The following is a 20,258-nucleotide window of genomic DNA, read 5'->3' on the forward strand; positions in this document are numbered from 1 at the left end:
CTCTTATGTGAGTGTGGCTGAGGTTCACTCATGTTGGTGTAAGTCCATTGTGCATTGTGTATGCCATTTCATTTCATAGCATTGTGTATGCTAGGTTGTATATTAGCGCATTGTGTATGCCATGTTATCTCGTGCATCGTGTATGCCATTTCATAGCATTGTGTATGTTAGGTTGTATCTTAGTTTCATTTCATGCATGTCATGCATATTGCATTGTGCTTGGGATAGGAGTTAGCCCGAGCACGGGAAACGAGGTACGTTTCGTACTCCGAGTGACGGAACGTGTCATAATTCCCAGTCGCCGACACTCCGGATTATCCATGATGGAGTCTAGGTTTTGTTGTGTTTTCATTTGCATTCATTCTATATTGAGTTGCACAATTCGACTCCTCGGCCATCATGCATCGAGATGCGTGATTGGTGGCACGAGGATCGAGGCATGCATACATTTGTGAAAATACATTACTATGCCCATTTCCTGCTCTCTGTTGCAGCAAATCAAGAATTAGCAACCTTCCGGAGCTTGGCGCGCTTTCCAAGAATAATTGTAAAACAGAGGCTAATTGGGTCATCCCAGTGGATTTCCGCGCAAGGCAGCCCAGACATGCATCATCTATCATCTGAAGAAGAGTCAAGGCAGTCCCTGGCTTGCATGCCAGTTTATTATTTTTCTTGATTGATTTGTAAATTAATTAGGATTTTTGTATTTATTCGGGACTGTAATTATTTATTCGGGACTGTATTATTCTTTTGGACCCTCTGCGCGAGGGCACAACTATAATAAGTGTGCGTGAGTGTGACGTATGTCTTCCAACCCCCACGTCTTTCTCCCTTTTATTTATCCGCTTATGATGATTAGATTAGGGCATGTTTCAATTAGCATACAGTATGATAGCATGTTTGCATTCATTCATCTGTTTTGCATGCACCGGGCTCGGCGCATCATACTAACTGCATTTGTATTTCAATTTCAAAGTTGAATACTTGTTAGCTGTTGCATCTCATATGCCATGTTTAGAATAGCCGAGCCTGCTATAGTTGCATTTTGCATGTGTTGCATTAGGCATTTCTGTATAATTAGGATCATGCATGGATTTCTAATTAGCTTTTGTTTTGGCTTGGAGTACTTGGTAAGTTTTATGCTTTAGCATCCTTGCATGCGTGTGAGTAAATGCCATGATAGCATGCTTACCATGAGGCTATATGCTTATGTGATATAACTGCCCGAATGCCTGTAGGTGAAGGTTGGGTTATTTGAGTTGGAGCAATTCGTTAAAATGTATGTTTTAAGCCCACTAGATAGTGGCAAAATCATGTTTTCTAAGCCCACCTGAGGGTGGCAAATCCACATCTTAGCCTACTTGCGGGTAGCACCATCCAACCATTTTCGAAATAAACAAACATGAAATGTTTTGTTCCAAGTCAGGCGATCCAGTCTATACTTGTATGCTGTGCGCATCACATAGTAAATCTAGGCTAATAACCGGAATAAGAACGCACAATGTTTTCAAAACTTGATATCATGGTTAGTAGAGGCCGATCTTTGATCGGGCGAGCGGGGGTGCTCACGAAGTGACCTTCCCCAATCGTACCCAAGTTCCCGAGCCGAGGCAACTTTGTGATGACGGACACGTGGCCTTAGGCAACGAGTCAGGGTTTCCTAAATTTTCCAAAATAAAATATTTAGGTGGCGAATCTGTATCTGGCAAAGCAGTCCATGTTTGGCACTTCTTTCAAAAATCTGTTTTCTCAAAACGATTTGCCGGATTTGGATTCTTTGGTTCAGACTTAGAACCGTGACAATTTTAGAGTCCTAAACTGTAGTGAGCCCAATATCGAACGGAACGGGGGACTCGTTCCTCCCCGGGGCGTTCGAGGACGTCTACAGGTACCCTTGCTAGTGCTCTGAAGAAAGGCTAGGTTTTAATTTTATCCAGGACTTTGTGAATCTGGATTCTGAACACAGTTGTTACTGTCTGTGCCACCCTCAGTCCTATCACTTGCTTGCTGGATCTGTTGTTACCTCGGCCTCACTTCGGCGAGCCATTTCCTTTCTCTTGCTTTGTCTCCTTGGCTCCTAACTTGTCTTCCTCGGCTCCTGACGTGTCTTCCTCGGCTCTGGCATACTTCTCAATTCTGGCCATGAGCTCTTCCATGCTTTTTGGCAATGTCTTTGCCAAAGATTTTTGTAGCGGACAGTCATCTTTTAGGCCGTTCTTGAAAGATACGACCGCCACCTGTTGGTTGCACTCGGGTATTCGGTTGAACACCTCATAGTACCTTTTTGCGTAGGCCCTAAGGCCTTCATCCTTACTGATTCTCAGAGCCATCAAAGCATCTACCCTTAATGGCTGTAGTTTGTTTGTCACGAACTTGGCCACGAACATCTCGGCCAGGCCTTCCTAGGTCTTCACACTTCCCTTTGGCAATTTGTGAAATCAATCCCATGCAATCTCCCCGAAGGATGAAGGGAACACCTTGCAGAGCAACGGCTCGTTCCCAGTGTATAGTGCCATCGAGTTTAGGTATAACCCGACGTGAAAGTTGGGGTCCGACTTTCCGTCGTATATCTGGAATCTCGACATACTGAATCTTTTTGGGGCCTCAAATTTGTCCAACTCTGCCAAGTGTTCTCGGCTTAACAGGGGAAGTTACCTCAGCATCTTGTTGCTTCCTCTTGATGTAATCTCTCAAGTCTTCCTTTATCCGCCTAGGAGCTCGGCTATCTCCTGTTTTCAATCTTTTTGGTGCACTACTTTCAGCTTCGTTGCGAGCCCTTTTCGACCTTTCTTCATGAGTTGTGTCGAAGCACAGTGCCTGCCTTTGAATATGCCGATGTTCTTTGGGCTCTGCCTCCTTGGTGCGATGTGTCCTTCGAGATTCTTCCTTCCTCGACTCTTCTCGATCCACCTCCCTCGAAGGCCGGTGAGAGTGTCTTTCGCTCCTGGTGTGCTGGGGGGATATAGGGATTGTTTTCTGCCCTCCCTTCTATGCCTTGGCCGCTGGAATCGACGTGTCCTGCAGCAGGAGCGGTGGCTGCATGACGTTGTTTTGCATCATAAAATTGACGACCAATTGCAGGTCAGCCAATTTGTTTGCCATCTCTTTTACCTCTTCATCCCTTCGCAGACATCTATCCTTCCATACCTAAAGGTCGTTCTCATTGTAATACTCGCTTCGGTTCGACTTCTGTGGTACGTTGCCCTCCTGGCCGATGTCTTCCTTACCGTGATTCTGGTTCTGAGTCTCTTTGTTACAACTATCTTCCTCCACGTTTGGGTCGACGTGTTTACCGTTCCCAACAAGAATTTCGCCCTCAATCTTATCCTTCTATCCGTCGCTGGCCATCTATTCTCCTTTCTTTCCCACAGACGGCGCCAAATTGTGTGAGTGAATTTCCGATCACACTGCCAAACTCAGTATTCAGCTGGAGAGCACTGACAGAATAAATGGCACCTGACTGACCTGCAATAGAAAGAAGAGATTCCGACGGTGGTTCGTCCACCCCGGGGCACTTCGACGATCAAGTCAATTATCTCTCAAAGATAAATCAAGTGCTTAACTCACTGTTCATAATATAAATTGCGTACCTTAGACCCATGAGGGTGCCTTTCTTTTATGGTTAACTCAATCCTAGTCCCAATAGAAGCCTTACTTCATTGGACTTTAGCTTTGTGCTTATCCTGGTCTCTTTAATAGATAAAGATACACTCTCCTAGAGCTTTATCCTTATCCAGACTGAAGTCCTTCCTCATTCTAGGACTCTTGTCCCTTATTCGCTTATCCCGGATTCTGATATCTTCGGAGATAACCTCGGCCTATCCGAGATCATCTCGGTGTCACGACCAGGACACGTGGCACCTCGGCTGACACGTCAGCGTCACCTTGGCCACATGTTGGTACTCAGAAAATATACCCCCACACATATTATCCACACAATAAAATCAAGGTAATCAAGCATGTGTAACCCCATGATCAAGTGTTAACTGTTTTAAAATAAATTATCAAAATTATTTTAACAATTTCTTTTTTTGAAAACAAATGTGGTTTTGTTTTGAGTTTACAACCATTCAATTAATTTAATTTTTTTATTAGAAATTATCTACCCAAAGAATTCTATAATATGATTTGTTCGGATTAACGACATGGGCTTGGGACAAGGCCCATGGGCCCTTACAGCGCCATATTGTGCCTTATAGCATAGCACACCCCGTTGTTCCCCTTGAAGAGCAATGAGGCTTAACGCAAATGATTCACTTGCTTTGAGCTTAAGCTACCCATGATGGTGGTGGTAGTGAAAAACGTTTTTCAAAGTAATTCAAAGTTTGTACACATTTTTTTACAAAAAATATATTTTGAAAAATAATATGACAGTGATTGTAATAGATTTGATATCAACACCCCATCCAAAATGTTCCTACCACCTATGAAGGCATATTGAGCTTCACCTATAATCTGAGATAATTGATTAGTGGAAGAAAAGAAAGAAGAAGGGGATAATTCTTAAACTGGATTTCGAAAAAGCTTATGACACCGTTAATTGGGGCTGTCTGTTGGATTTCATGTCTAAGTTTGGCTTCCAAGATAAGTGGACTAGATGGATGCAAGAGTGCTTATCCTCAACAAGGGTTTCAATTCTTGTTAATGGTTCTCCTATGGCAGAGTGTAGTCCAGAGAAGGGTCTTAGACAAGGGGACCCCTTGTCGCCTTTCCTTTTTAACATTTTGGCGGAAGGCCTGAATATGCTCTTCCAAAGAGCTAGATCTTTGGGTTTCATAAAAGGAGTTGCAATTGGACATAGGGAAATCAATGTTACCCACCTTTAATTTGCGGATGATACAATAGTTTTTTGTGAAGCAGATGAGCTTGAGATTCAAAATATAAAAAGGATTTTGAGGTGCTTTGAAGTGATATCGGGCTGAAGATTAACTTTCATAAAAGTCATGTGTGCGGGGTTGGGGTCAATGAGGATGTCGGGGAAGTTTATGCAAAACAACTTAATTGTTTGTGTCAAAAACTATCATTTATGTATCTTGGGTTGCCATTGGGCGCAAGTCCAAGGAGGAGAAGTACTTGGTTGCCTATAATTAACAAATTCAAGGCTAAATTGGCTTCTTGGAAAAGGAAGCTTTTATCATTTGGAGGCAGATTAACACTTGTTAAAGCAGTGTTGCCATCCCTACCCATCTTTTATCTTTCAATTTTTAAAATGCCTGAGAGTGTAGTAAGACTACTTGACAGGATCCAGGCCAGATTCTTGTGGGGTGGCTCAACGGTAAAAAAGAAGTTGCATTTGGTCAAATTGAGAGGAGGTTTCAAAGAGCAAAGACATTGGGGGTTTGGGCATTAGGAAGTTAAGAATGGTAAACGACTGTTTGTTAGCTAAATGGTGGTGGAGATATGGTTGTGAAGATAGGTCATTGTGGAATTCTATCTTAATTAGCAAATATGGCAGCGCTTGTGGAAAATGGCTTCCATTCACTGAGGATGGTCAGCAGAGTTCGAAAATTTGGGGTGATATTCTCAATACGGCTGTTAGTAACACTCAGCTCTACAGTTTCTATGTGGCAAACTGTGAAATTCAAGTGGGGAATGGAACTAGAATCAGATTTTGGGAAGACCATTGGATGGGTGAAAAGTGTTTGAAGGAGGAATATCCAAGGCTATTTGAGCTGTCGTTGGAGAAAGAGGTTCCTCTATCTCATCTAGTCGAAAGAAAAAGAATCACAGCAAGGTGGGACCTGAAGTTTAGGAGGAGATTGAGGGCTTGGGAGGAACTTGAAGTTGTAAGACTCATGGATAAGTTAAATAGCAATACCCCATGCTTGACTGAGAAAGCTGATGCCTTGGTTTGGAAGGCCTCTTCAAATGGGTTGTTCAGCACTGCTGCTGCTTACAATAAACTTACTTCTGGGCAGGTTTTACCAGCCACTGAGCTTATTTGGAAGAACGTGTCACCACCAAAGGTTAAATTTTTTTGCTGGCTTGTTTGGATAGGTAGAATCAAATCAAGAGCATATCTACAAAGCTTAGGGCTGCTGGATCAAAATACCAGGTCTGATTGTGTTTTTTGTAATGAGGATTTAGAATCTTTGAACCATGTTATGCTATTATGTCCTGTTGTTTGGCAAGTATGGTCAAATCTACTAAAGTGGTGGGGGATGCAATGGGTTTCACCTCAAAGTGTTGTTGGTTTGCTAGATTGGTGGAGAGGGTTTAAATGGAGAAAAGTTGAAGGCATAATCTAGAAGGTCATCCCACTGGCCACTCTATGGTCTGTTTGGAAGATGAGGAATGAGTATGTGTTTAATGGGAAACAACCTTTGATGGGGGAGTTGTTGGAACTGATTAAGACAAGAGTCATCTTATGGTTTAAGGCTGAGTCAAGGGATAGTTTCTACTCAGTTCAGGAGCTGGTGTCAAATTTGCAACATGTTAGGAGGATTCTATGCTAGAAGGTTAGATTATGTGCCAGGTGATCACTTGTGGATGGGCTGGCAGTGGTGGAGTTGTGTTTGTTGTGTTGTTCTGCTCTGTGCTTTGCTGCTCTATTCTACCTTGACAGATTTGAAGGCTGTGTGTTAATTGCTGTACAAATTCTGGTTTTGCTGTCTTCTGATGTTCTGTTGCACTGTGTTGATGTTCCTGAATCTGTTTTGAGCTGGATTTGGTAGGGTTCAGTTGATAGGCAAAGGAGTTAAGTCAGATGTTTTGTTATGAATTCAGATGGGTTTGGAAGGCTTCAATTCTGTTATGAATATGATCTGTTGGTCTGCTCTCTGGCTTAGTCTCATGTCTTCAGTTGCTGGATGTTGGTTTCTGGGTTAGTCTGATCTGTTGGTTTCTGGGTTGGTCTGCTCTTTGGTTGGCCTTATCTATTGGTCTGCTCTCTGATTTAGGCTCAAGTTCTGCTGGATGTTGGCTGCTGAATGTTGGTCTGCTATGTTTGGACTAGTATGGTCTGATTCTATTTTGTAACGACTAGTATGGTTTGATCTACGGAGTTGGCTGCTGATCTGTTTTGATTTTCTTCTTGTTTCTTTGTTGGTTTCTCACCAACAGGAGCTTGGAGCTTCATTTAGCTCCAAGCTCCTCTTTATTGATGTTTTGTAGCTTCTTGCATGCTTTCATCAATAAAGATCTTCTTTGCCGATCAAAAAAAAAAAAAAAGAGGTAACGGGGGTGGGATAGTGGTAGTGGCAGAGGTAGTGAATGTGGCTACATGAGTCATAGGGTATCAATGATGGTAGCATACCTTAGAAAGACTTACACCAAATGTTTTTCACCTAAGTAAGCTTATTTTCCATTGAATATGGAGGGAAAAAATTCAAATAAAGAGGCTTGTTTTTTGTTGAATGTCTTTTGCCTTTTGTCATTCTAAACACCAAAAAATATGAAAACATTAAAACATTTTTCGTCATTTTTAAGAAAACATTTTCTGTTGAAACAAATGCAACATAAATCATGCCGAGTGAATGAATATTAGAAGAAGAAATGAAAGTACCACTTTGTGTAGATAAGGTAATATTGAGTTCTTCCAACCCTTTTCTTTTTGAATTTCATGAGCAACTTCATTAGTAGTGTTGTAGAGCGCTTGAAAGCAAATCTTCATGCACTCTGGAAGTTGTTGAATTTCCTTGTCATCCCACCTGATATCAAGATTTTGATTAGAATCTTAAACATCAATTAAAAGTAACCTATGGTTCTTTTATGAGTAATTTTAAAATTTCAAAAAAGAAGTATCGAGATAAGCATCCAAAAAACACTATATAACGTGTACACGATGATTTTCTAGTTAAATACTATTTTGAAGGCCATAGATCTTCTGTTCCCAGACCTTTGTGACCTCTTGTTCCAAAAAATTCACAACTATTAAATCATGTAAGAATTTTGAAATACTGAAATCTCAAGACATAATTTAATTATTATAAGTGTTCTGAGATAGAATGACATAGGGATTTAAGACAAAAGATTTCGTGCCTTTTTTTGATTATGTAGAATTACCCTTTGGTGAATATTTGTGAAGACTAACCTCTCAACTGAATTGGTGAAACACTCTAGTTCTTCCAATGATCCATAAATATCATCCATTATTATGACGAAATTTATGGCTTTTGTTAGCCATTTTCTAAAACTTGTGTTGAGGCTCAAATGCAACTCCCACTGCCCACAAATAACTTTCGACCAGTCGATTCCTTGTAAAACTCAAGTTTTCTACCAGACACAGATTCTTCCACTACCTGAATCACACAAAATAATAAGATGTTTGGTTATAATTTACTCAAAAAATCCTAATAATACATAAATAAAACACAAAAAAAAAAAATTACAAATGAGAAACAAAATTAATATTAAATTTTAAAAGATATTTTAAAGTTAGAGAAAAATGCTCCATTTTTTTTATTGGGAAAAAATTAATATTTTATTTATCATAAATTTTTTTTTTAGCATGCATTACTTATATGAAAGTATTAAATTTGTTTTCAAATGCATGCATTACTTACAAAATATTGTTAGCAATGCATGTAATTGTTATTTCTACATAAAGAAAAAAAAAATCAAAATTAAAAAAAAAAAATCCACCTAAGATCAAATATTTCACAAGAGTAAGTGTATCAGTTATACAATGAATTAAATATGATTTGTTAGAAAAAAATATTATAAAAATTAAATTATTAATTTTGTGTCTCCAAATCTGGGGAAAAAAAAAACAAATAAAAAAAAACAAAACAAAACAAAACAAACATTAAATAAAAATTTGCAGCAATTTTAAAAAATATTAATATTTCATTTTATATTGTCTCTCTAGGTTTCAAACTATTTTGAGCCGCCTCTGCTAGCTCATGCCCACTCATTCTCTTAGAACATTTTTACGATTGCAACATTTTCAATGGATCGGTCAAAATTGTGTTAAAGTATGTGTGAAAAGGTAAAAAGTGAGAAAATTAAAGCCTATTTTTACTATTTAAATGCTGTTAATTTAGTGGATATATGTTTGCTCAAACTAAAATTTAGGCATGAAATTATTTTTTATGGATCAAATATTTTTATTATGAAAAGTGTCGTCATTATATTTTTAATAACGAAAATTGGGCATTAGTGATGAAATATTATCTTTTTGGGACCAATTTTTTTGTCTTAAAAAATTAAAAGTTTTTAGTTCAAATTATTTTGTCCCTAAAAGTGTATTTATTAGTAACATTTTCAAAATTTTGTAACTAAAAGCCTTATTTTTTATTTTTGGGGATAACCTTTTGGCGACTATTCTCACGCAGATAGAAATTGGTCCCTAAATGTCTTTTACAACAAAATTTTCACTTATAGGGACAAAAAAATTTGATTTCTAAAATTCTTATATGCTATAGTGTATATATTTTTATGGGATATATTACGTATTTTTGTAACAAATGCTATGTAATTTCATGACAGAGTTACATCAATTTGTGGTTCAAAAATAAAATTAATAATTTATGATAATGTCAGGCATTTTTGTATTGATGTTACCTATTTTTTAATCGATTTTTTTTTTTTGAACCACAAAATGTGTTACTTATCATAATAATGCATAACACTACAATAAAAATATGTAATTTCATTTATGAACCAAAAAATTTCGTAGCTCAACCAAAAAATTAATAACATTTCTCACAAAAATATGACATATATAAAAAAAATACGTAACAAAAATACATGTCATACATACCATATACTGGATAAGGGGTGTGTCGAACCTAGTTGGTTACAATGATTTTTCTAAGGACTTAGTTTCGAGGGAGAGGTCATGGGTTCAACTTTTCTTATGGGAGTTTGAATTTAAGAGGCAAGTACTTAATACTTTGTAAAAAATAGAGAGATTTTAATTTAAGAGGCAAGCACTTAATACTTTGCAAAAAATAGAGAAATTAATTCTCGTAAATACTAATTTAACAATTAATAACTCACTTTCACCGATAAAATATATATATATATATATATATAAATGGTGCGTCGAACGCCTTCCCATTTCCCGTAAGTGTTTATTAAGTGAAATTGTAGTCCACGGTGCGTCCGTTAAACATAGAAAAACAAAATGTATTAAAAAAGTGTTTCCACACCCTCTCTCTACTCTCTTTATGTTTTCCTTTTGGTGTCTTTTGAAAATTTCATTCGGATGTGTCCAATTAATAACAGGAGCCTAATAATTATATGATTTTAAAAAAGATAAAAATAAAAATTGATAAAAAAAAATGACAAAATCTCTTTGAATGGACACAGTCACATCTCAGGAGACATCATCATACATATTTTTGTCATTACCTCGATATCTCCTTGAGATCATTTTGATGTGTGGCTTGAACAATGTTGAAGTTAAGCTTTGCTAACTTGAGCAAAACTGAGTTTGTGTTGTCATTGTTTTCAAGCTCATGGATGTGACTCTTGACATCATACCACTGCACTCTCCACTGCAATGGAAGCTCCAAAGCATGGCTCAATTGTTTGGTAACTTTCTTCTCTACATTTTTTGAATTGGTGATATTCTTCAGAATCCCAGTAGAGAATGCTTTAGCTTCAATCAGTATGTTTTCACCCTCTAATGCTAGATGTGAGGCTTCAAGAAGCTCAAGCATTGCTTTAGTATCACAGTTTGTGGTTTTGATGAATGTACCCATCTTGCTGGTGAAGCCACTAAATATATCTGAATTAAAAGATATGCACTTTAGGTATAGGAGAGTAAAAAATTGCTCAGCACATAAAGTTACTTTGTTTTGGCAAAAAATATTGTAGAAATGTGTTTTTCTATTTGGTTGCGACCTTAAAACTAATGTGATAATAATTGTATTATTGGTGGTGGTAGGGGTAGCAGAGTGGTGGTGGTGGTGGTGATAGTAATAATGATGGCAACAATGATGGTAGGTGATAATGGTTAGTTGGGAGAAGGGTAATTATTGTGGCGGTTGTAAAAAATATTTTTCATTCAAATAAACTTGTTTTCTATCATACTGAAGTCTAGAAAATATGAAAAAAAAGAAAAAAAAAAGAAAGAAATGTTTTTACCAAAATATAAATGAAGCGTTAACATAATCAAGAATGTGGACTTCTATTCAATAATGTTCTAAACTATAAAATTTTCGTAGAAAAGTGTCCAAAACAGTACTACATTTATCTTAGTCTAGAGTAATACATCCAAAATTAATGCAGGGCGCCAGCTTAATAGTTTGGACACTTTTCTCAACTTTTTTTTACTATTTTGTGTTATTTTTCTTTTGAAATGAAGTTGTATACCTTGAGAAATATTAAATCCATGCTGCCTAAGGAGCCTAAAGAATAGAGCATTAGCATAGAGACCCTCTTCTGTAATGGGATGGTTGTTCTTAAAAGCTACAATGGTGTCTAGAGCTTCTTTGATTTCCATTTCAAAGAGGTTGGCAAGACCTAGTTTTTCTATGTTGTCTATGAACTCCAACTTAGCTACTAGGTCCACTGCTTCCATGAACATGCACATAACTTCCACTTTTAGCTTCTCAACTTGCCTTTTATATTCTTCTTCCTGCACATTGACAAATAATAAGCATTTTCATTTTTTTTAATAAATAATATAGAAAATTATACTTGTAGTTTCTTGTGCCAAATTTAATCTAATTGATAACTTCTGTTAAAATTTTGGATAAAAATGAAGAGTAATACAGTTCATTCAAAGTGGAATAGACCGTTTCAAATTGAACGCCAACCATTCAATCACTTTGAGGAGAGTACGTGGATTATTCCGCCCCTTTTGATTTCAGTTTAGTTTTAAATGGACATTTTTATCTATTGGACTAACTGGACATAAAATGAAAACTTTAGGACATTACAATTAGAACTAAAGAAACAAATTGCCACAATACATAATCTAGAGGGATTAAATGCCACAATTTTTAGAATTAAAATGTGTAAAATACTTGTACATTCTTAAAACTAAAAACCGCCACCGCAGGAAATTCAGCTTTTAGCGGTGTTTAAAAAACGCCGCTATAAGTGTCAAAAACGCCACTAATTCTTTTTGCGACGCTTAGCACCAAGCGTCGAGGACGCGGCCGTCGCTATAACTTTAAAAACGTCGTTATATCAGTATAGGCGGCATTTTTAAAAACGCCGCCAAATGTCTTATTTGACAATATTATGACGTCATTATAATATTTAGCGACATTTTTTAAACGTCGTCATATCTTTTTTAAAAAATTTAACCGTTAATATTTAGGGTTTAAGTGACGTTTTTAAAAAAACGCCGTGATATCTCTTTTTTTTTTTTTTGAAATTGTGCTAATTTATGTGATTAAACTAAAAAAATACATATAATAAAACTGAATAACACTAATATGAAATAATAACTTACATTCAAATAGCAAATGCATCATTAATTCACTTTCTCATTCACCAATCACCATTACCCACAAAATAACATATCCACAAATGATATTTTAATATTACCTCCAAAATAACATATCCAAAAATTATATTCACAATTCTCAACCAAAAAATTAATTACTACTTTGTATACAAAGCCACAAAATAATATTACTCTCTTCTCTCTCTCTCTCTCTCTCTCTCTCTCTCTCTCTCTCTCTCTCTCACCACTCCCCCCATTTAACACAAAAAATAAGAAAAAAGTGAACCAAAACACCCAACTCCCCAATCAGATCAAAGGAAAAAAAGAAAAAAAGAAGAGAAATAAGAATTCGAAGGAAAGCCCCCATCCATCCTTCATTGTCATTCTGAATCGCTCTCCATGTTGCTTTCCATGGCCTTCAATCCTCTCGGTCTCTGCCAATCATAAAACATAATAATAAACCAAGAAGAAGATCCAAACCATAATAACCATGCACTCAGCTGTAGTTTATAAGTTAAATTATTGGCTTCTAACTATAACTTCACCTATGCATGAAATTATTTTCTAGAGTCCATTAAGCATGTCAGCTATTACCAAGAATTAGATAAAACATTTCCTCTCCATTTTTTTGAGAAAGTGAAACTTACTTGTATAGATAGGCAGCAATCCCAAGAATTATGCACAACAGTATAATATCAATACAAAAATTTCGACTGGAGCTCAGCTGAAACAAATCAAAACTTTCTGTCAAATCCAGCAAAGAGATCTATGACATAGCTAAATCTCTCTCTCTCTCTCTCTCTCTCTCTCTCTCTCTCTGTGCAACACACAAAGTGATGCAAATCTACAGAAAATACAATGACAGCTTAATCACCTGGTTAACAATATCCTTAAGTCTCACATTGGTGTTCTTAAGGTCAGATGCTGCATTGTCGACCTGTAGGATGTGAAAATACACCATTAATAATTTAAGAATACTTGTAGCTTCAGATATTACTAGGAGAGGATGTGTTCTCAAACCATAGTGTCAATCCGTCCGTTAAAGGAACTTGCCTATCAATTTCCTGTATGAATTGCAAAGTCAAAAATTGATGTGCACAAAATGGGACAAAGCAACAGATACAAATGCATAAGGTAGTAGCAAACCTCATTCAAATCACTGTAGACGTCCCCGAACGCCCCGGGAGGATAAGTCCCGTTCTGTTCATTTGGGCTCACTACATGTTCGGACTCTCAAATTGTCACGGTTCTAAATCTGAACCAAAGAGTCCAAATCCGGCAAATCGTTTTTAGAAAACAGATTTTGAAAGAAGTGTCAAACATGGACTGCTTTGCCAGATACAGAGTCGCCACCTAAATGCTTTATTTTAGGGAAATTTAGGAAACCCTGACTCGTTTGCCTAAGGCCACGTGTCCGTCATCACCAAAGTTGCCTCAGCTCGGGAACTTGGGTATGATTGAGGAAGGTCACTTTATGAGCACCCCCGCTCGCCCGATCAAAGATCGGCCTCTACTAACCATGATATCTACTTTTGAAAACATTATGCGTTCTTATTCCGGTTATTAGCCTAGATTTACTATGTGATGCACACATCATACAAGTATAAACTGGGTCGCCTAAATTGGAACAAAACATTTCATGTTTGTTTATTTGAAAATGGTTTGATGGTACTACCCGCAAGTAGGCTAAGACATGGATTTGCCACCCTCGGATGGGCTTAGAAAACATGATTTTGCCACTATCTAGTGGGCTTAAAACTCACAATTAATGAATTGTTCCAATTCAAATAACCCAACCTTCACCCACAGGCATTCAGGCAGTTATATCATATAAGCACATAGCCTCATGGTAAGCATGCTATCATGGCAGTCACTCACACGCATACAAGGATGCTAAAGCATAAAACTTACCGAGTACTCCAAGCCAAAACAGAAGCTAATTAGAAATCCATGCATGATCCTAACTATACAGAAATGCCTAATGCAACACATGCAAAAATGCAACTATAGAAGGCTCGGCTATTCTAAAGATGGCATGCGAAATGCTACAACTAACAAGTATTCAACTTGGAATTGAAATATAATGCAGTTAGTATGATGCGCCGAGCCCGGTGCATGCAAAACAAATGAATGAATACAAACATGCTATCATACTGTATGCTAATTGAAACATGCCCTAATCTAACCATCATAAGCGGGTAAATAAAAGGGAGAAAGATGTGGGGTTGGAAGACATGCATCATACGCACGCACACTTATTACAGTTGTGTCCTCGCTCGGAGGGTCCGAAAGAATAATACAGTCCGAATAAATAATTACAGTCCGGAATGAATAATTAAATATTACAAAACCCTAATTAATTAACAAATTAACTAGGAAAACGATAAACTAGCATGTAAGCCTATGGACTGCCTCAGCTCTGTTCCGAATGGTGGAATGATGCATGCTTGAATTGCCTGGCGCGGAAATCCATTGCGATGCCTCGATTCGCCTCTGTTTACAGTTTTTCTCAGAATATTGTGCAAAGCTCCAGGAGGCTGCTGATTTATGATTTACTACAACAGAGAGCAACAAAGGGGCATGGCAAAGTATTTTCACATATGTATGCATGACTACTCTTCGAGGAATGTAGTCCTCGATCCTCGTGCCACCAATTACGCATATCGATGCATAATGGCCGAGGAGTCGAATTGCACGACTCGATGTGAAATGAATGCACATGAAAACACAACAAGACCTAAACTCCATCATGGGTAATCCGGAGTGTCGGCGACCGGGGAATTGAGACACGTTCCGTCACTCGAAGTACGAAACGTCCCTCGTTTCCCGTGCTTGGGCTAACTCCTATCCTGAACACAATGCAACTGAAATGTCATACACAATGCAACTAGCATATAACCTAGCATACGCAATGCTATGAAATGGCATACACAATGCACGACGCAACATGACATACACAATGTTCTAAAATACAACCTAGCATACGCAATGCTATGAAATGACATACACAATGCATAATGGACTTACACCAACATGAGTGGACCTCAGCCACACTCACATCAGTGGCCATTAGATGAAAATGAGACTATCGAAATGTGTGCACACATGCACGCAAACCGAGTACCGAACCTAAGGCATAGTATGCAACTCTAACAAGGCATGGCAAGGCATGAAATATGGCATACAAGCATGTAATTTCCAGCACTAAAATGTGATGCAAAATGGTCCCGAAACGCGGAAACATGGCACCCGATGCATGGAATGGTCCCGAAACACAAAACTAGGCACATGCATTGACCTATGGCTCTACAAAGCATGCATTATTTGATCATGAAGCATGAAGAAAGAACTAAGGCAGTCCCAAAAAATGAATATTTCTAGTTCAAAGTATGGCCAAAAGATGCTAACAAGATGGACTAAAATAGCATGCAACTTTGACTAGCAAACATGAGTTACATGGCATGTGCATGAAGCAGGTGACAACTCATCAAACCAGAAAAAATCAGTGAATAAAACATGCAAAAATATGCCCAAATAAGCATGGAAATGCAGCCAACACATGCACAAACGAGGGGCTCCTTTGGAAGGACATACAAGAGGTTATTAAGCACATACATCAAGGACACTTGGCATGGAAAAATTAACTCAGTAAATCAAATATGGTAGCCCTAAAACTCACCAAATTGGCCCTGAAATCAATCAACTAATCATGCAAGATAGGGCCTCTTTGGAAGGCCAAAATGACCATCAAACAAAACAAGGTGAGAGGGGGTCACCCCCCTCTGATTTCAAGGCTCAAAAATGCATCAAAGCCACTGAAAATCCATTGGATTTCAGTGGCTAAGAGGCCAAACCATGGCCAATACAAGTGCTCTAATGCATAGCCCTAATCATGAAAGAATGAAGCATGCATAGGGGAAGATGACTCCAAAAAGAGAATAGGCCTTAATCAAACATGAATACGATGTCAAAACAAGACTTTTTTCAGTTTAGGTCGACATCCAAAAACGCTCACAAACAAGGCTAATATATCATGCAAAAACAGCCCTAAAAGAGAGAATGAGCAAGCAGGGAAGTAAATGATTTCAAACAAGAAAGAGCCTTTCAACAAAGTTGAAGAGAGGCTCAAAGAAAGATACTTTACAGTTTATGGAAAATCTCAAATATGCTCACAAGTAAGGCTAAAATATGATGCAAAAATGGCCCTAAAAGAGAGATAGGGAGCAAGAGGCAGTAACTGGCCTCAAACAGTGAAGATCCTTTCAAACAAGTTGAAGAGGGATTCAAAATAAATCACCTTACAGTTTGGCTCGAAGCCCAAAAATGCTTAAAAACAGGGCTAACATATCATGCAAGAAATAGCCCTAAAAGAGAGATAAAGGGAAGAGGGTAGCAGGTGGCTTCAAACAGAGAAAAAGCCTTGATCAAACATGAATATGAGCTCAAAAAAAGACTATTTATAGTTTGGGTCGGAGCCTAAAAATGCTTGCAAGTATGGCTTATAAATGAAGCAAAAGGATGCAAGTTTAAGGGAAATAGGTGCTTACCCCTGAAGAGCAGTAAATCAGCAGCTTTTGGACCAAATTTCTGAACTTTCAACCTCTTCAAATGTCCTCCCAGATGCTGGAATGAGTGATGGAGGTGTTATGCTATGGGTTGGTGTGTAAATGGTGAAGAACCAAGGTGTTCGGAGGCTTGGATGAGAGAGAGAGAAAATTGTATCTATAATGGTGCCTTAGCTGATTTTCTAACCCTTCAAAATGGTGGTAGAGTGCTGGTTTGAAAGAAGGAGAGAGGCCAAGGAAAGGAGGGGAAAAACAAATTCAAATTTCCCCCCCAAAAGGCAGCCCCTCGGATACAGGATCTGGAGGGAAACAGCTGGCACAGCTGGAATACACTTGGAGAGAGGATCACGGTCGGCCAAGTTCAAAAGGTTCAGGTGGCCGGCTGGCCACCACCCTGGCCGGCCGGCCAGGGGTCAAAAGGGTCAATCAAAATTGCTGGCCGGTCACCCCAAAAAGATGGCCTCCCATATGTGCACAACACAAATATGTGGTCAAAACCCAGAAAATGTGAACCAGGAGAGAGAAAAACCAACTTTTTAGAGGGGTTCAAAAGGGTCAGAGACAATTACTGGCCGGCCTATTCATATTGGTGGCCTCCCAGGTGTGTACAACACAAATATGGGGTATAGGGCTAAAGAAAGTGGCCCGGGAGTGGTCAACATTAGCTTTCTAGTGAGGAAAACGGGCGACGAAGAGCGATGAAGAAATAAAACTGAATTTTAAGAAAAATTACTGGCCTCCTACCCTCCTACAAGCTTTTTAACAATGAAAATAAGGTCTCTACCAAAAATGAACCAAAACGGATGCAAAACGGAGGTTCGAGGACCGAAACGCGCCGCCCGAGGCCCCGAAAATGGGCTGTTAAACACCGGAGGTGGCATTCGACGACAAAGTTGGTCTCTCGAGCCACAGTGTCCCCCAAAAGGGAGTAAATAAGATGTGTGCCGAAAATCGGAGCAAACGGAGGTGGTTAGGTGGTCCCAAACCGAGGCACACGGCCGACGGCTTCGAAAAACCGAAAACCGGCCTCCAAACGGGAAAAATGGCCTACGGCCACTGAGAGATGGTCTACGAGACCTCTCCCTCCCATCGGGAAGAGAAAACAGAGAAAACGGGACCTGGTTCGCAAACCGAGGCAAAACACGAAAGAGCCCGGAAGTCTGGAGGCAAGGCTCGCAGCCGAGACTCCGCAACCTCAGAACGAGCACAATATGCGACATCACCAAGCACTCAATCGGTGACGTCTGAGTCTTAAGGTCAGTCAAAAATGAGGTGTCTACAGTTGCCCCTCTTTGACAGAACTCGAAAGTCAAGAAGTGACGGGAGTGAATGTCAAAGCCCAGAGACGACCTATTTTTGACAAGGCCGAAGACTTAGACAAACATACAAAGTACAGACAAATAAATGGTTGCGCCTGCAGGCTGCCTACGTATCCCTTTGCAAGGAATCAAACCAGCATTGTTCAGGGGCAGGATAAAATGATATGCGGGAAGATTTTGATGATTGGACTTATACACTACGCGAAGCCGGTTTAAAAAATGAGGATTTATGCGATGCACTGTAATGTAGTGGCTAAAATGCAATGTAATAGCTAAGAGGTGAAGGTACTTTATAGGGGCAATCGGCAATGACTTACCTCATGCCGCTGGGGATCTTTCGCTTCTTCTTGGTTGAACTGCAGGTACTACTTTTCTCCCTGACTATGGTCGCAGCTTTCCCTATTCTCCAATAGGGTGACAGACTAGGTTGATTCGGTATCCAGAATTGAGGCGCATACATATGCTATCTCAATCTATAGGGCTTCCATACAGATTTCAAGCCGAGGATATACCCCTGGATATTTAAACAAGACTTTAGTCTCGAAAATCCCAAACCTTTGTGTTCTAGGCATAAGCCATTCGAACTCTAATTTCCACCATCTCAGTTGGTCTCCTAGGAACTCACCGCAAACATACCAGACCACTGGAAGTCGTTCGGACACGACAAACACCAAAGGAATTGCACCTTTAGAGGATTTAAGGTCTCCTAGACCCGGGAGTGCACAAGACAGTGCGAATAAAGATGCAGGATTTAAGGTCTCCTTAGACCGGAGGATTTAAGGTCTCCTAGACCAGATAGTAAAATAGATACGATGTAATAGATGTGACGCAATATATGCAAAGGGTGAACACACGCCAACCACGCTGGACTCGTGAGTGGTGGAAGAACAAAGAAAATCAATCAGGAGCGCGTTCCATGCAACCTAAGATAAATTCCAAACACGCTGAAATCGTGTGAGGAATGGGAGGCTCCAAAAACAACCCGCCCAGCGCGTCTACAACGCAACTTGGGATAAATTCCAAACACGCTGAAATCGTGTGAGGAAAAGAACACTCTAACCACGTTGAAATCGTGAGAAGAGGTCCGAAAACAATTGCTCAAGTGCGCATACAACGCAACCAGAGATAAAATCCAAACACGCTGAAATCGCGTGAGGAACGGGACACTCAAACCACGCTGAAATCGTGAGAGGAGGTCCAAAAACAACCGCCCAAGTGCGCGCACAACGCAACCTGAGATAAAATCCAAACACGCTGAAATCATGTGAGGGAATAGACACTCAAACCACGCTGAAATCATGAGAGAAGGTCCAAAAACAACCGCCCAGGTGCGTACATAACGCAACCTGAGAAAGTCCTGGAGGACAACGATTCTAAACGCAACACAGCGCAAAAGGATATAAGATAACACAGGATGCAAATAAACACAACAAGTGCGATGATAAAGTACATGTTACAAGCAATGTAGAGCATGATGTTTAGGGAATACAGTAAACAGACAAAGCGGCACTCTAGAAAGCACCTCATGGAGTGAGTGGCGGTAAACCGCTTTACTCTGACGGGGAATGGTACTCAGAGAGAGCACTTCTGATCACCATTCTGGCTTGAAACAGTGAAACAGTCAACACAATATTCTGTTCGTTTTGAACACACAGCTCGTAACACAACACTCTGTTTAATCTGGGCACGCCGCTCTTTTGGGCACACAGCTCATTTGGGGCACACAGCACATTTCGAGCACGCAGCTCATATTGGGCACACAGCGCATTCTTCAGGCACACAGCGCATTCTTCGGGCACACAGCTCCTTTGCGGGTACGTAGTTCGTTTTCGGGCACACAGCTCCTTTTTCAGGCACATAACTCATTTTTCGGGCACACAGCTCGTTTGCGGACACACGGCTCATTCTTCAGGCTCACAGCTCCTTTTTCGGGCACGCAGCTCATTTTCGGGCACACAACTCGTTTGCGGGCATACGGCTCATTCTTCAAGCTCACAGCTCATTTTTCGGGCACGTAGCTCATTTTCG

The 20,258-nt window shown here is 39.4% G+C and overlaps 1 protein-coding gene and 1 pseudogene across 2 annotated transcripts in view; one reads left to right on the forward strand and one right to left on the reverse strand.

Moving 5' to 3' along the window:
* Positions 1–5,360: 5,360 nt before the first annotated feature.
* On the forward strand, positions 5,361–6,674 carry LOC145799908 (uncharacterized). The gene is made up of 3 exons (XM_082889557.1): positions 5,361–5,966; positions 6,406–6,458; positions 6,566–6,674. Exons 1-3 carry the CDS (start codon positions 5,361–5,363, stop codon positions 6,672–6,674), a joined length of 768 nt encoding a protein of 255 aa, XP_082745683.1.
* Positions 6,675–7,462: 788 nt separating this feature from the next.
* LOC145799909 (alpha-farnesene synthase-like) overlaps positions 7,463–20,258 on the reverse strand; it is a 31,070-nt pseudogene continuing 18,274 nt past the window's right edge. Inside the window, exons 2-5 of the transcript XR_014341345.1 lie at positions 11,263–11,527; positions 10,297–10,675; positions 8,033–8,240; positions 7,463–7,649 (exon numbers count right to left, since the gene is read on the reverse strand). The product of XR_014341345.1 is annotated as an alpha-farnesene synthase-like (transcript). The remainder of the gene's footprint in view (positions 7,650–8,032; positions 8,241–10,296; positions 10,676–11,262; positions 11,528–20,258) is intronic.

Source organism: Camellia sinensis, chromosome 9 (genome assembly GCF_055761805.1).
Source record: "Camellia sinensis isolate YWXY chromosome 9, ASM5576180v1, whole genome shotgun sequence".
In the NCBI taxonomy this organism is placed as follows: Eukaryota; Viridiplantae; Streptophyta; class Magnoliopsida; order Ericales; family Theaceae; genus Camellia; species Camellia sinensis.